Source organism: Netta rufina (assembly GCF_964035555.1).
Source record: "Netta rufina genome assembly, chromosome: 11".
Lineage (NCBI taxonomy): Eukaryota > Metazoa > Chordata > Aves > Anseriformes > Anatidae > Netta > Netta rufina.
The window spans coordinates 10,634,210-10,646,965 of NC_140134.1; the positions used below are offsets into that span (position 1 = coordinate 10,634,210).

General features: G+C 47.4%; 1 protein-coding gene across 1 annotated transcript in view; it reads left to right on the plus strand.

Annotated features, from left to right (window-relative positions):
• HCN4 (hyperpolarization activated cyclic nucleotide gated potassium channel 4) overlaps nt 1-12,116 on the plus strand; it is a gene marked incomplete at both ends in the record, with an annotated part of 98,730 nt that extends 86,614 nt beyond the window's left edge. The window contains one exon of the mRNA XM_084293428.1: nt 10,531-12,116. Coding sequence (XP_084149554.1) covers nt 10,531-12,116 — 1,586 coding nt within the window. The remainder of the gene's footprint in view (nt 1-10,530) is intronic.
• Between the last annotated feature and the right edge of the window lie 640 nt (nt 12,117-12,756).

The following is a 12,756-nucleotide window of genomic DNA, read 5'->3' on the forward strand; positions in this document are numbered from 1 at the left end:
TCCTCCAGGCACTGCAGATGCTAAAAAACAAAGCTAAGGCAACAAAATACCCATCTAAATATTATTACATAACATTATTACAGTACAAGAGTGTCTGTTTAAGATATTGTAGTGGGAGAAGTTTTAGAAGCTTTGTCATACAAGCCACGAAAATAGCTGTTCTCCAACTTTTTCTCTGGGCACCCCATTTGTCAGCTCGTGATCATGCTTCTGCAACAGAAATCCCGTTGGGTTTGCAACCCCGCGTGTCTGGGTCGTGACTAATGCTCTGGGATCCGCTGCCTCAGAGGTAGGACTGGCCTGGGTTAGGCTGGGCGAGCTGTGAATGAGAAGCTCTGGGACCTGTGCCAAGCTCTGCCACAGATTCCCTGTTTGTCCTTGTCATGCCTTTGCTCTCTGCCTCAGTTCCTCTTCTCTCCTACAGGGAAAACAATACCAGCAAAGGTGGAGCTCAGTCTCTGAACACACCTTAGCCGCTTACTCCCTTGGTGCAGATGCCATCAAAATCACATGAAACTGACTGAAATGAGTAGAAATAAAACAATATGTACTCAGCATAAAATGTCCACGCTGAGGTCCCAGATTTGTTTACTGTATGCCAGTGAGTAATCCCCAAAGAGCTGCACACGTGAGAGATGAGCAAGCAGATTTGGTCATAAAGCTCTATATGCCTCTTACTGAGGCTGCTGATCCAGGCACAGGTGATGTTAGGACATAAGTTCCTGTGACCTAGGATTTGTACCGTGCTACAGTGTGTGTGCTCTGGGAGAAAGCTTTGTTTCCAAGCCACATTGAAGACTGCCCAGCCCTTTAAGTAGACAGAAACTTATTATCCACATACTGAGCTGCTGCAATACCGGTGCCTGACAGGAGGAAACATGGGCTCTCCCGTGTTGTGTCCTCTCGGGTCACCCACAAACATAACTGTTTATGAGGACTCAGAGTTCAAATACCACTGTGTGTACTTCTCTGACCCCAAATCCTTTCCCATAATTTCTGACAGTAAGGCGTGCAGATCTGAATCTGACTTACAGTCAGCAGAGAGAAAAAGGCATTTCTGGAGTGTGATTTGGCTTCCCTGAGATAGCTATCTAAAATGGCCAAGGTAGAAATGTGATCTAGCTCAGATACCGGTGTCTTCATGGTAGGAGCTCAGACTTCAGCAGGAATTCAATTTGTGAATTACTTTTTATTTGGAAGTAAAGTCCCAGATTTGGAGTATTTTCGCCTAAGGAAAGCTATCAGCAACTCATCAGCCGTGGGTGAGTGCAAGTGACTTCATCTTAATTAAGAACTGCCAACCCTGTCTTGATACAGAAGTGCTGTTTCTCATGCAACTCTGGAAGGAAAATAAAGCCTAAGACACCCCAGTAGAAGGGGTGGTGGGGACAGTGGTGGGATCTCAGGAGACCTGCCTTTGACTTTGTAAATAACCTTGAGCACCTCGGTTTATCCCAACCTCACAGGTTGCAAGTCTACCTCACAGGGTGCAAATTCTCTGGGAAGAGTTTGGTCTTCTAGGCAGATGTCACTAGTACCACGGACACTTGGAGAGCTGGGAGACATTCAGCAGAAGCAAGAGAGTTGGAGAGTGGTAGGAGATGCAATATAATTGTGACCCGTCTTCATGGGTCCCCCAAGTTACCAAATCCCTTTTGCATTTAGAGAGCCATGCTCACAGCTATTTGCTATCAGTATCAAAATAAAACACCCATTCAGATAATTTTTTCCCATTCCAACACCTTTTTAAAGTTTTTGACTCTCTAATTACATGAAGTAGGATCTGCCTGCCAACCACACCTGTAAACTCAGGGGACTTTTCCTGCCTTGAGGGCAGTCTGGTAGCTCTCCGCACCCCGACCACACTGCTGACAGAAAGCAGTGCCAGAATGTCACCAGCCCAGAGTCTTCCAGAATCTGTCCCTGTCACAGCTGTCAGCTCCAGCAGGGCACTGAGAATTGAATGCAGAAGCTTTGGCTCTAGATACAAGCACTCTTGCCACTTGAAAAGAAGGCTCTTTGGCTTCAGTCTCCAGCAATAATAAGTAGCAGCCACTGTGCTTCGGAATTGCACAATTCTTACACCCATTCACGGCTATTCACAAACAATTTGCTCTACAGAGCCCTGTAGGTTTGATTTTTTTTCCTGTATGATGGGCATAAATGTGACAAGTGAGAGGGAAGAGCATCATCAGCTTAATTTATTTCACGTTTTGTTTAACAATCATGAGATTCATCAGGTAACATCATTCTCTGTGTATCGTTTGACCTACAGCAGTTTGGCACAGTTGGAGGTTGCATTCTGTCCCTTAAAAGGGATGTCCCATACTTCAAATAGGTATATGGGAGAGGAGAAGCAATCAGTGGTAGGCCTGAGCTGTACGGGGAGAGCAGACCTCTACTTGGAAAGACGGGATTGTCTGTGGCAACATTTTAAACTCACTATTGTTTGTTAAGATGGTCATAAGACAACAGATTCAGCTAACCACCCCAGTGCAATGGGCTCTATGCTGATAACATTTATTTCCCTTCCCATATGGTGCTTGGCTTTCCTGCAATAAACCCCTTTGTACAGTTTTATCTCCAGAGAGGCTTGTGGAGGACAGAGCAGGGGAAGAAGGGAATATTGTACATTAAATGTACTTCAAATGATGCGGCTTTGACAAGAAAGAAATAGACTGCATTAAGCAGGTGGGTGCTGCCTTGTACGTCTCACGGCATAAGAGCACACATATGGCAAGTTCTGCAGAGCAGTTCATCAAGAACTGCACATCCAGTTTGTAATGTGTTTACATAGCCTTGCTCTCAGGAAGGTTAATGTGAATTAGTTTGTAGAGCAGATTTGTTAAGTGCACGGAACTCCTGTGTGGATGCACTGAGGCAGAGTTCGAGCTGCTGGGATCCAGCTGGCTTTGCCTTGCTTCCAGGAGCTCCTTCAGTTCTGAGCTGACCCCTTTGTGAGGCAGCTGAGAAAGTGTGGGGTGACCTACACTGGGGAGGAAGGCAGGCTGTAACAGCAGAAGAGTACATACGTCGGGGGCTGAGAATTACTTTGAAATCTCTGCTCCAGCTAATTTCCCTGTGTGTGCAGACCCTAAGACAGCGGCAGGAGCTGGTGCTGTGACACCCCCCAGCCAGCACAGTCCCAGGGCAGGATCCCCCCAGGGCACAGAAGCAGCTATGGCAAGGGAGGGCAAAGACCACCTCCGTACCTGCACCGCGCTGTGAGCTCTCTGCAGCAACCAGTGATCCGAGCAGGGCGTTCAGTACCCAGTTGTATGAATAATAAGAAGAGAAGACCTGAAAGAAGTAACCATGTGGTGCAGGGGGCAGCCACTTTGACAGCAGGCCAGAGCATAAGCCAGCCTAATAAAGTGAGATTATTTCAAATGCATGCAAATTCAGAAAGCAATTCAGTGACCTGAATTCTTAAACTGCAGCCAGCTGACTTAGACAGAACTGAAAAGAGAAATGAACAGAAAGTCACAGCTAATTTCCCCTGTGTCTGTGCGGAATTTCAACAACAGAAAGCTAATTTTGATTATTTGATAGGAGAATTATTGTTGAGTGCTGGCTCTTTTTATGAAATCACATGAGCCTTTCTCCCCATTCTTTTGTGTGCTATCTGCAGTTGAGGAAAATCTGACTTTGCAATTCTTTATTAAGGGAGAAACATCTATTAGCTTGGTTTCCATAATTTCACATACCCCACTCCACTTCAAAGCACCAGCAGCTTTGTTATAAACATCTCCTAGGCTCTAAATATCTTCTTTTCTCTCTTGTATTTAGTCCACTGTTGCAGTGAGGAAAATACGGAGTTTTTAGAGCACACAACACTCCATTAATGTTACTTATTTCTGTTTGACCATGGGAAAAACCATACTGTGCTAGGAGCTATACAAAGAGAACAAAAAGGTGAATTGTGCCATGGAGACCCTTCAGTCTAGGTACTTTAATTTTACTCCTGTAGCACCTAGACCTCCGCTCTGCAGGTTGTCACACACCGCATGTTCTGCAGAAGCCCTTGTGAGTGGAGTCTTGCTCCATGACACGATCAGGGCAGTTTCTCTCTCCTCAGTAAAAAGAAGGGGCCTGGAGCTACCTCAGAGTAAGCAATAGTGGGGAGCTGGTGCTTGAGGTGGTTGCAAGGTGGCTTCTGTCCCAGCTCCATGGCACCCAGGGGAGCTCTGGGACTTGTCTCCAAGAGAGAGGTTGACAAGTAGGAGTTTGGGGAGTCTGGAACATGGGATGATAGAGATGGGTAACATGTCATTGGCTGTAGGATGAAGAGAAAGTGGGGGTGGTAGGTCTTGCTAAGGAAAGAAGGAGGGTCAGGAGTCAAGAAATCAGGAGATGTGGGACTGGAAATGGTGAGTTGGGTCTGACCATGGAAGAGGTTATTGGGACAGACAGGACAGGTACTGTTTAAGAGACAACTTGGCCCCTGCTTCCAAGCCTTGCTTTGGTTCCTGCACTGGACTAGGCTGTCCCTGTGTGCGTCTGTAGGTCAGAGGTCTGCTGAGGTTGAGGAGTGGCCTTCCACGAGCTCACATTAGTACAGATCGGGATTTTGGGTGAGCAGGACCTGAGCTTCTAAACAGTCCACAGGTGTATTAAACAGATTCAGTGCTCTGAGGCAGAATCTACCTAGGGAGATGTAACTGCCTGCTCCAGAGGAAGTGCTAAAGCAACATATGGCAGGGAAAGGTAAAAAGCGATGCTTTTCCCCTTGATAATCAGATGAGAGCTCTAGAGACAGATGTGTGGCAGTATTCATCCATCAGACCTTCACCTCAGAGGACCTGGGTGCAGATCTGAGCAGTGCTTTGCAGGGTGAACTGGAAAGACATGATCCAACCAGGAAAAGGGGAAAAACAGTACCCTCTGGAAAGGCAGCCCTGGGAATCATCTGTTAGCAAGGGCCCCACGTGAAGTTGCATAACCTGACTTTATGTTTATCCCTCTCTGTAGCCACACACACTCTGACGGATTTCCTCCTGCGCCTCTCCCCTGAGCTCTGCCAGAGCAGTTGCTGAATTGGAATTAACTCCCTGTTCTCTACAAACCAACATTTTTGGAGGGTGGAATTTGGTGATCAGAGGCCAGCCACCTAGAGAGGCTGGGCGACCTAAAAGCCTCCCTAACCCTGGCAGCACGGGCAGCTTTCCTGAGGAGAGGTCCCTGCTGCTCCAGAGACATCCTTTCACCCCACGGCCCAGACCCAGCACTGCTTGCCAGGGCTTCCCAGTTCCCGAGCTGGCAGCACAAGGATGTCAGTGCCCTTCGAGTTGGTGGAGCGTGGGATGCTCGATGTCAGAAAGCTTTAAACTCAGGTTAACCGTGAGTACTGACTCCCGGCAAGCCCCCAGTCCTCAGCCTCTGCTCACAAGCAGACCACGTCCGTTCAGGAGCCCCTTCCTGAGCAGTTTGCAGGGTGCCCATCAGGGCTTTGCTGTCCTCCTTCACACACACATGCAGGCCAGTCCCAGTGCCGAGCTTACAGAGAGCAGACCTGCAGACTTGGCTCCTGGTTCCTTGTGCCCTGGTCCCTATTTTTGCATAAGAGATGTTCCCACCAGCAGAACCTGAACACTCCAGGTCTCGGGTTGGCCTCGGGCAGGGTCACCGTGTGTGTGTAGGCTTCTCCAGTGCCAGGACTCCAAGGCAAACATCCTTTACATTTTGACTTGTCCAAAGCAAAAGTTCTGCTGAATTTCCAGTTCAAAGAATATGTCAACAAAATGCTATAGGTTAAAATTACAGCTTTCTTTAGAATCTCTCTAAATTTATATAATATTTTGGGGTTTAGGAGAAATGCATGGATGGGTTGTTTAATACCTGAGATCCTGCTCAGCACTTTCTGTGGGGTAAACAGCACAGAAGGAGAAACTTCAGTAGCAGCCAGCCTCCATAATCATGCCATGATTAGGGTGAAGGGGAAGCTGGAGTCCCCTTTCCTCTCTCCTAATGAAGCCTCTCCCTGGCTTAGCAAGAACACAGGGCTCTATTGCAGTTCACCGAGTATAGCTGTAGGTTGCAGAACATAGTTTTAATTAGGGTTACACAGAGCCAAACTAATCAGCCTTTCAGTCTTCAGATTGCTGTCTTGTTTGCTCTCCTTTTGAGGCTGGTGCAGTGAAAATCCAGACAAGGAAAAATGAATTTGAAACTGAAGCAACTTCATAAATAAGATGGAAGGGGGGCAGAAATAATCTCAGAACCACCAGCCCAAGCAAACTGACTCCCACTGCCTCATTCTGCTCTTGGCTTCTGTTTCATGCAGGACTTCAGTCAGACCTGCCAGGAAAATGTTTTTATGCCAGCAGGGCACTGCTGTGTGCCTGTTGTAATCTGGTGCTGGCTGGAAGGAGAGTTTTTCTCCAGAAGCAACTAATCAGACTTATATCAGGGTGTGGAAGCATCATATGAGTGATGCAATTAATTAGAACAGTGGAAACAATTAATATTTCAGTCTGCTAACCAGTTACGAGTTTGAAAAAATTATTTTGAAAACTCTTCTCCCCTTCAGTAATTGAAAGAACATTTTCAGTATTTTCTTTTAATGACCTGGAGCTGAAATCTGAGACTTTCTTGGGAAAAAAAGACGAGGAAAAATTTGATCTAATGAAACAGTTAATAAATTCAAGTTGGGTTCAGAAAAACAGTAAAATGTAATGTAATTCCAAAGGAAAACTGAAACGTCCTGTTTAAAAAATAACAAAAATAGTCATTCCAAGGCTTTTACTGGAATTATTTTATCAACGTGACACAAATTTAAGGAGCTCTGATCAAACCATTTTGCAGTAAATCGTATGTACGTTTGGAAAATGTTAGTGTATTCTCCATTTAGTGATCTGCCAAGGAAACCAGTCTGCTGTTGAAGTCTTTCCGTGTTGTCAGGAGCTCCAGTTATGAAAACATCAGTCTCCTCAATTCATCCGTGCAGCCCTGATTAACATCGCAATGGGTTCTCGTTGGAATTGAGGGCAGCACTGGAAATGGCAGGCTATTCAAGCACAGACAAGCAAATCAGAAGCCAAAGACAGGTGACATGGAATTAAAAGAGCGAGATGAGGTGCGGTGATGGAAGCGCAGAGCAGTTGCTGGTATCGAGCTTTTCGGAAAGCTGCACTAGCAACATCTGCTGTTTCTCCTTCTTCTACCCAAGCTGTCCCTCCTCAGCCCGGTTCTGCTACAAGCTGTTATCAGGAAAGCAAATGCAGCAGGGCAGTTTTTTGCCTGTCTGGCTCGAACTCAGCATGCCGTCTCCCATCCACATCCTGACCTTGCAGTTGTGCAAGATTCCCCATGCTGGGATTTGTACCTTCAACTCCAGAAAGAAAATGATTACAAACCTGCAGACTGAATTGCTTTTTATCTCAAGTGTGCTGGCCAGATTTTCTCTTACCTGTCAATTTATTTAGATTGGTTGCTCTTTTTCTCCAGACTTGGAGCAGTTAGCATTTTTGTTTCTGTTTAAGCAGCATTTTGTGATCTAATTTGTTTGTGAGTGGGTGTGTGCTTCTAGAAGACGCTGCCTGGAAAGTAGTGTTTGTGTAGAGTGTGACCCTCTGCTCCTTCACTGCCAAAATGCTCTGAATTTTAAAGGTGACATTCGTGCTCTGCTGGCGTGCTTGGCAGGTAGAGGCAGGCTCTGTTTAGGGGATACCTGGTGCTGTCCATGCCAGCTTGTTATACAGTGAAACGGGCATAGTATAGGTATTGTACACAAGCATTTCAGTGCGGACGGGCTCTCCAGCCCCTGTAATGGCATTAGCAGCTCTGAACACTGGCTGCCTTCAGGTCTGTGTCCTTCCAGAGCTCTAAGATCCATTCCTGGACATCTGCCTTTCTGCTTTTTTGGAGGGAGTAATCAGCAGCAGGTAAACCACAAAACCATTAGGTATCCCATAGCTCTACCCACAACAGATACGTCCTTAAAACCCGGTCAGCATTTTGGTTTGGTTTTATGGTGCAGTTCAGCCCACTGGAGGGGTTGACCAGGGAGCTGTGGATTTTAAGCTTTACCTGCTTTGAACAATTGCATAGCACTATTGCATAGCACTCAGTTGTTAGAGCCCACACCTCCTCCTTTATAAGGAGAGAAACGCTTGATTTTGAAAAGTACAGTGAAGGAAAAACTACAATTACTGTCAGATTGCTCCTTATCTTTTTTTCTGAGCTTGTCTAAAATCACAGTATCTTGTGGGGCTTTCTGGAACCAAAGGGAATGTTTCTTATCAGCTTCCTTCGTCTGTGAAGTTCCTTATAAATCAGTATCAAGTCACCTCTTGTCCAAGAGAAGCTGAATACGTAGTACTCACCCACAGATGTTTTTCAAGCCTGATTTGTGGATATTTTCTGCACCTTCTCCAGCTTTGCAGCCAGAACTAAAACATTGGACGCCTTCCTGGCATTGTATGTGGTAGTGACTAGAATCTCTCTTATGATTTATAAATTCCTCCTTATTTCTGCTACAATTGCTTCCCCTCTTTCTTGTGGTAGCTTTAGAACTCAGCTAGTTATCTTCAAAACTCCCTCATGTCAGAGTTACTTTTAGGATACCAGGATACCAGTTACTCTCCTCTGAGTGTCATTCAAGTCCTTGGCTGCCAGATGTTTGAGTTTACATTTGGCTAGAGTAAGAATCATGTCCTTCAGCTGTAAGCCTTTTACCTGTTACAGATGTAAAAGATACACCATACAGTAAAAGAAACAACAGTCTGGATGTCATCTGCATGCAAAGACCTGAGACCTCAGCAGCATAGGATTGAAAGGAAATTCCTCTGGAATCTCACTGGGAACTAATACCAAGGTGGCAGTCCACTCCTAACCATTCCTTCTTGGAAACTATCAGCTGGCCAGTTTAAACTAGAATGCTATATGGGACAAATTAAATACCATACTGTGGTTTTCGTTGGTAATAACAAGGGCTGACTTACTTTGAAAGCAGCGATTTCATGAGAGTAGAGACAAACTTCATGGACAAGCCTTTGTTTGCAGCAAACTTGTTAATGGACAGGAGCAGCACTGCCAGCTTTTAAGTCTTAAAACATGCCATGATTTGGGGATTAAAGTACTGAAAAGAGGCTCCTCTGGTTCCCCAGCAGCTGGCAAGATGCTGAGTGCTTACCCTGGTACTGTACAGGAACTCAAAGCTATCAGAACCAGCAGAAATGACATTTGAATCGGAGCAAAGGTTTGCTAGTGGGCCTGAGGAAGCGTTTGGTTCAAGAGGAAGGTTAGTTCAGGTTTTGGTCTGGTCCAAACCAGCCGGCATCTCATCTAGAGATGACCCTTCTGCACCCCTGAGCTTCAGCTGCAGAATGAGCTGTGTGCAGACACACAACCAGGGTGCACAGCTTGCTAGGCTGAACCCTTCACATCCAAATGATTGCAATAAATAAAAGCGAAAAGGCAGCCGATAGGCAGGTGCTGTCATCAGTTCAAACTGGCATATGCTGTCAGGATAGAGGACCCTTGAAAAGGCAAGAAGAGAGGATCTAATCCACACCACTTTTGTAAGAAAACCATTCAAGCCAGCATATACCAATGCCTTACAAATCAGTGCTGGCACAGTTACCCATGCACAGACTGTTACGAGAACCCAGATACAAAAGTCGTTACACAGAGTGCCTATCCACATCACAAATCCTGTCCTTTGAGAAGGCATTTGTGCTCTGGTGAAAGGGCATCCCTGGCAGCATCTCATCCCTCTGCTTCAGTCCAGGAGAGATCATCCCTTCAGTGCCAGGTGCACACTCAGGCCAGACAAACTCATTATGCCACATTTTCCAGCCCATTGAAAAGGCAAAGCGCTGAGCTAATATTTTGCTGCAGGCTAGAAAGTCCAGCTGGAACATGAGGTTTGCTAGCCTGCAGTTTCCTTAAAGTTTGGGCTAGAAGGGCACAGCCAAATAATGGTAGCTGCAGCGTGTCTGAGGGCTCTTACTTGGGCCACCTGGGCTTTTCCAGCACATAAAATCCTGCCCATTTTTCATAGAGAAATTCCATTTCAACTAGAAACAAATGTTTGACTTCAGAATGAGCAAGATGCATGAGACAGATGATGAAAAGACATGTCTGGAGAGTAACTGACGACTCAGGAGACTGCAGTGAACTTGTGTTTCTGAGGTTTTCCTTTGCAAATTTAAAAATTATGGTCTTTGGTTTCCTGCTCTTTTTCTAAATGGAAATTTAGATTATGAGCTGCAAAATGACACTCTTCCAGATTCATAAGCTTTGCTACCAGTCTGCCACACTTCTCAAAATTGGCCCTACTGTCTAAGACTATGTGTCCTGCCAGGCAGTTTTATGGGACCTTGATGTATGTTGATCATACCACAAAAGCTGAAGAGACGGTGTTTATCATCTTGTTGCTGGAGCACAAAGACTGTATGCAGAGCCCATAATGACAGTGGAAGGGAGACAGTGCCAACAACTCGAGGAAGGTCTGGCAGGAAGTTTTGAGGAAGCCTCCCCTACTTTGCCATATCAGAATGACCCTTTCTCTCTTCACTTTCCCTACAGGTAAGAAAAATTCCATTCTGCTGCATAAAGTCCAGCATGACCTCAATTCAGGTGTTTTCAACTACCAAGAGAATGAGATCATCCAGCAGATTGTGCAGCACGACAGAGAGATGGCACACTGTGCTCACAATGTCCAGGCTGCTGCCGCCGCCGCTGCCGCCGCCGCATCCACCCCCACGCCCGTCATCTGGACTCCACTGATCCAGGCACCCCTGCAGGCTGCAGCAGCCACCACTTCTGTCGCGATAGCTCTGACCCACCACCCGCGCCTCCCCACAGCCATCTTCCGGCCACCGGTGTCCGTCCTGGGTTCCCTGGGGCAGCAGTCCAGCCAGACCCCGAGGCAGCTGAAAAGGCTTCAGTCTCTAATCCCATCGGCCGGGCCTTCCGCCGTCGGCTCCCCCTCCAGCACTCCGTCCCAGCTGCACACACCGGGAGCAGAAACCCCGTCGTCCTCTTCCTACCACATCCAGCAGCTCGCAGGATACTCGGCCGCCGCTGGCTTAGGCCAGTTCCAGGTGGGATCCCCTCCTGCTGGCTCGAGCCAGACGGGTTTGAGTGGTGCGTCCTCCGTGGCACTGAGCCAGCTCCAACAAGCACCGTCCGGATCACCTTTAGGGACAGCTCAGCCCACCCAGCAGCAGCAGCAGCAACAGCAGCAGCAGCAGCAGCAGCAGCCACCCCTTCCCAGCAGTGGATTTGGGCACTTCCAGCAAGCCACAACTAGCTCTCCATCAGCATCACTCACCCAGCTCGCATCAAATTCACCCCCCAGCCTTCTCAACCAGTTCCAGCCCACCACGAGACCACTGCAGGGGGGACAGTTACAGCAGCTCTCAGGCAGTGGGACTTTGGGGGGAATTAATCACTTCCAGCCCCCTCCTTCTTCCAACTCGCCATCCGCCAGCCTAAGCCAGCTGGCACAGGCCTCTGGTGGGCCATCCTCAGGCCTGTGCCAAACACATCCAAGTGCATTAGGGTCTGTAACTGGCACGATAGCCCAGCTCCACCAGGAACGGTCGCCTTTTGCCTCCATGTCTCCTCTCCAACAGTCTGGCATCGCCTCTCCCTGTTACACCCCTTCTGGCCTTAGTCCTCCTACTCAGAGCCCAGTGGCAACAAGAACTTTTCAGTGTGGCCCTTCTGGGGCCTCAGGCTCTCACGGCTCTCTGCTCCTGCCTCAGACGGCCAGCCCACCTCCGCAGATCCTGCAGTCCAAGAGCACGCCGCCCGTGCCACCCGGACGCCTGAACCAGGACATCAAGTTGATTTCTGCTTCCCAGCCATCTTTGCCCCAAGAGCTGGCTCAGACACTGAGCCAAAGTTCTCATTCCTCTAGAGAATCTGTTTCCAGCTTCTCTCCTTTTCCTGGTGGAGGGACTGGACTTCTCGGGAAGCCTTGTAGCTCAATTCCTGGGCGCGTGACTTTACCACGTCAGATGTCCTCAGGTTCTTTACCACATCCGCTGGTGTTTGGGGCCAGCGCTGCGGGCTCTGCTTCCCTGACTGCTGGTGGGCGGAAAGAATCCATAGTGCTCACGGGGGATCTGGAGCCTGTCAGATCCAAACTGCCCTCCAATTTGTGAGGACTCCTTCTGAGAGCTGGTTATGTCAGCCGTGCAATTCGGTTCCCAATTAGACTTTCATTAATCTTTTTTTTTTTCTTTTTTTTAATTTTCCCTCTTTTTCCTCCATTTCTTTTGTTTAGGTTTAACTGTGATTAGAAACAAACAAACAAAAAAAAACACACGAAAAACAACAAAAAAAAAAGAAGATAACCAGGTATTCTTAGAGCTATAGATTTTTGGTCACTTGATTTTATAGAATATTTTAATACATGGAACAGAAGGATATGAGCAAATTTAATCCAACGAGGTAACACACAGACGAGGCGTGTGCCTGAGCTGGAACATGTGAATGATCAGCCATAGAAGCCACCAAAAAAGGTTTTCCTGTTGAGACAAAGGTCCGAGGTTGACGTGGGCCAGAGAAGGGAGCATCAGGTCAGGCCCGTAGCTGGTGTTTTTGGGACAGCTCTGGTTGGCCTCAGCTTAGCACCACTTTGCACCAGCCTGGTGCACCTGAACCTGGCCCGTGGCACTGAGACATGGGGGGACTCAGATGGCTCATCGCGTGCATCAGAAAGTTTCACTGCCTCCCAGGTTTTCTCCTGGGATCAGCAGGGCGCAGAGGAGGCAAGAAGAGGGGTGAGTTTCACTAACACAG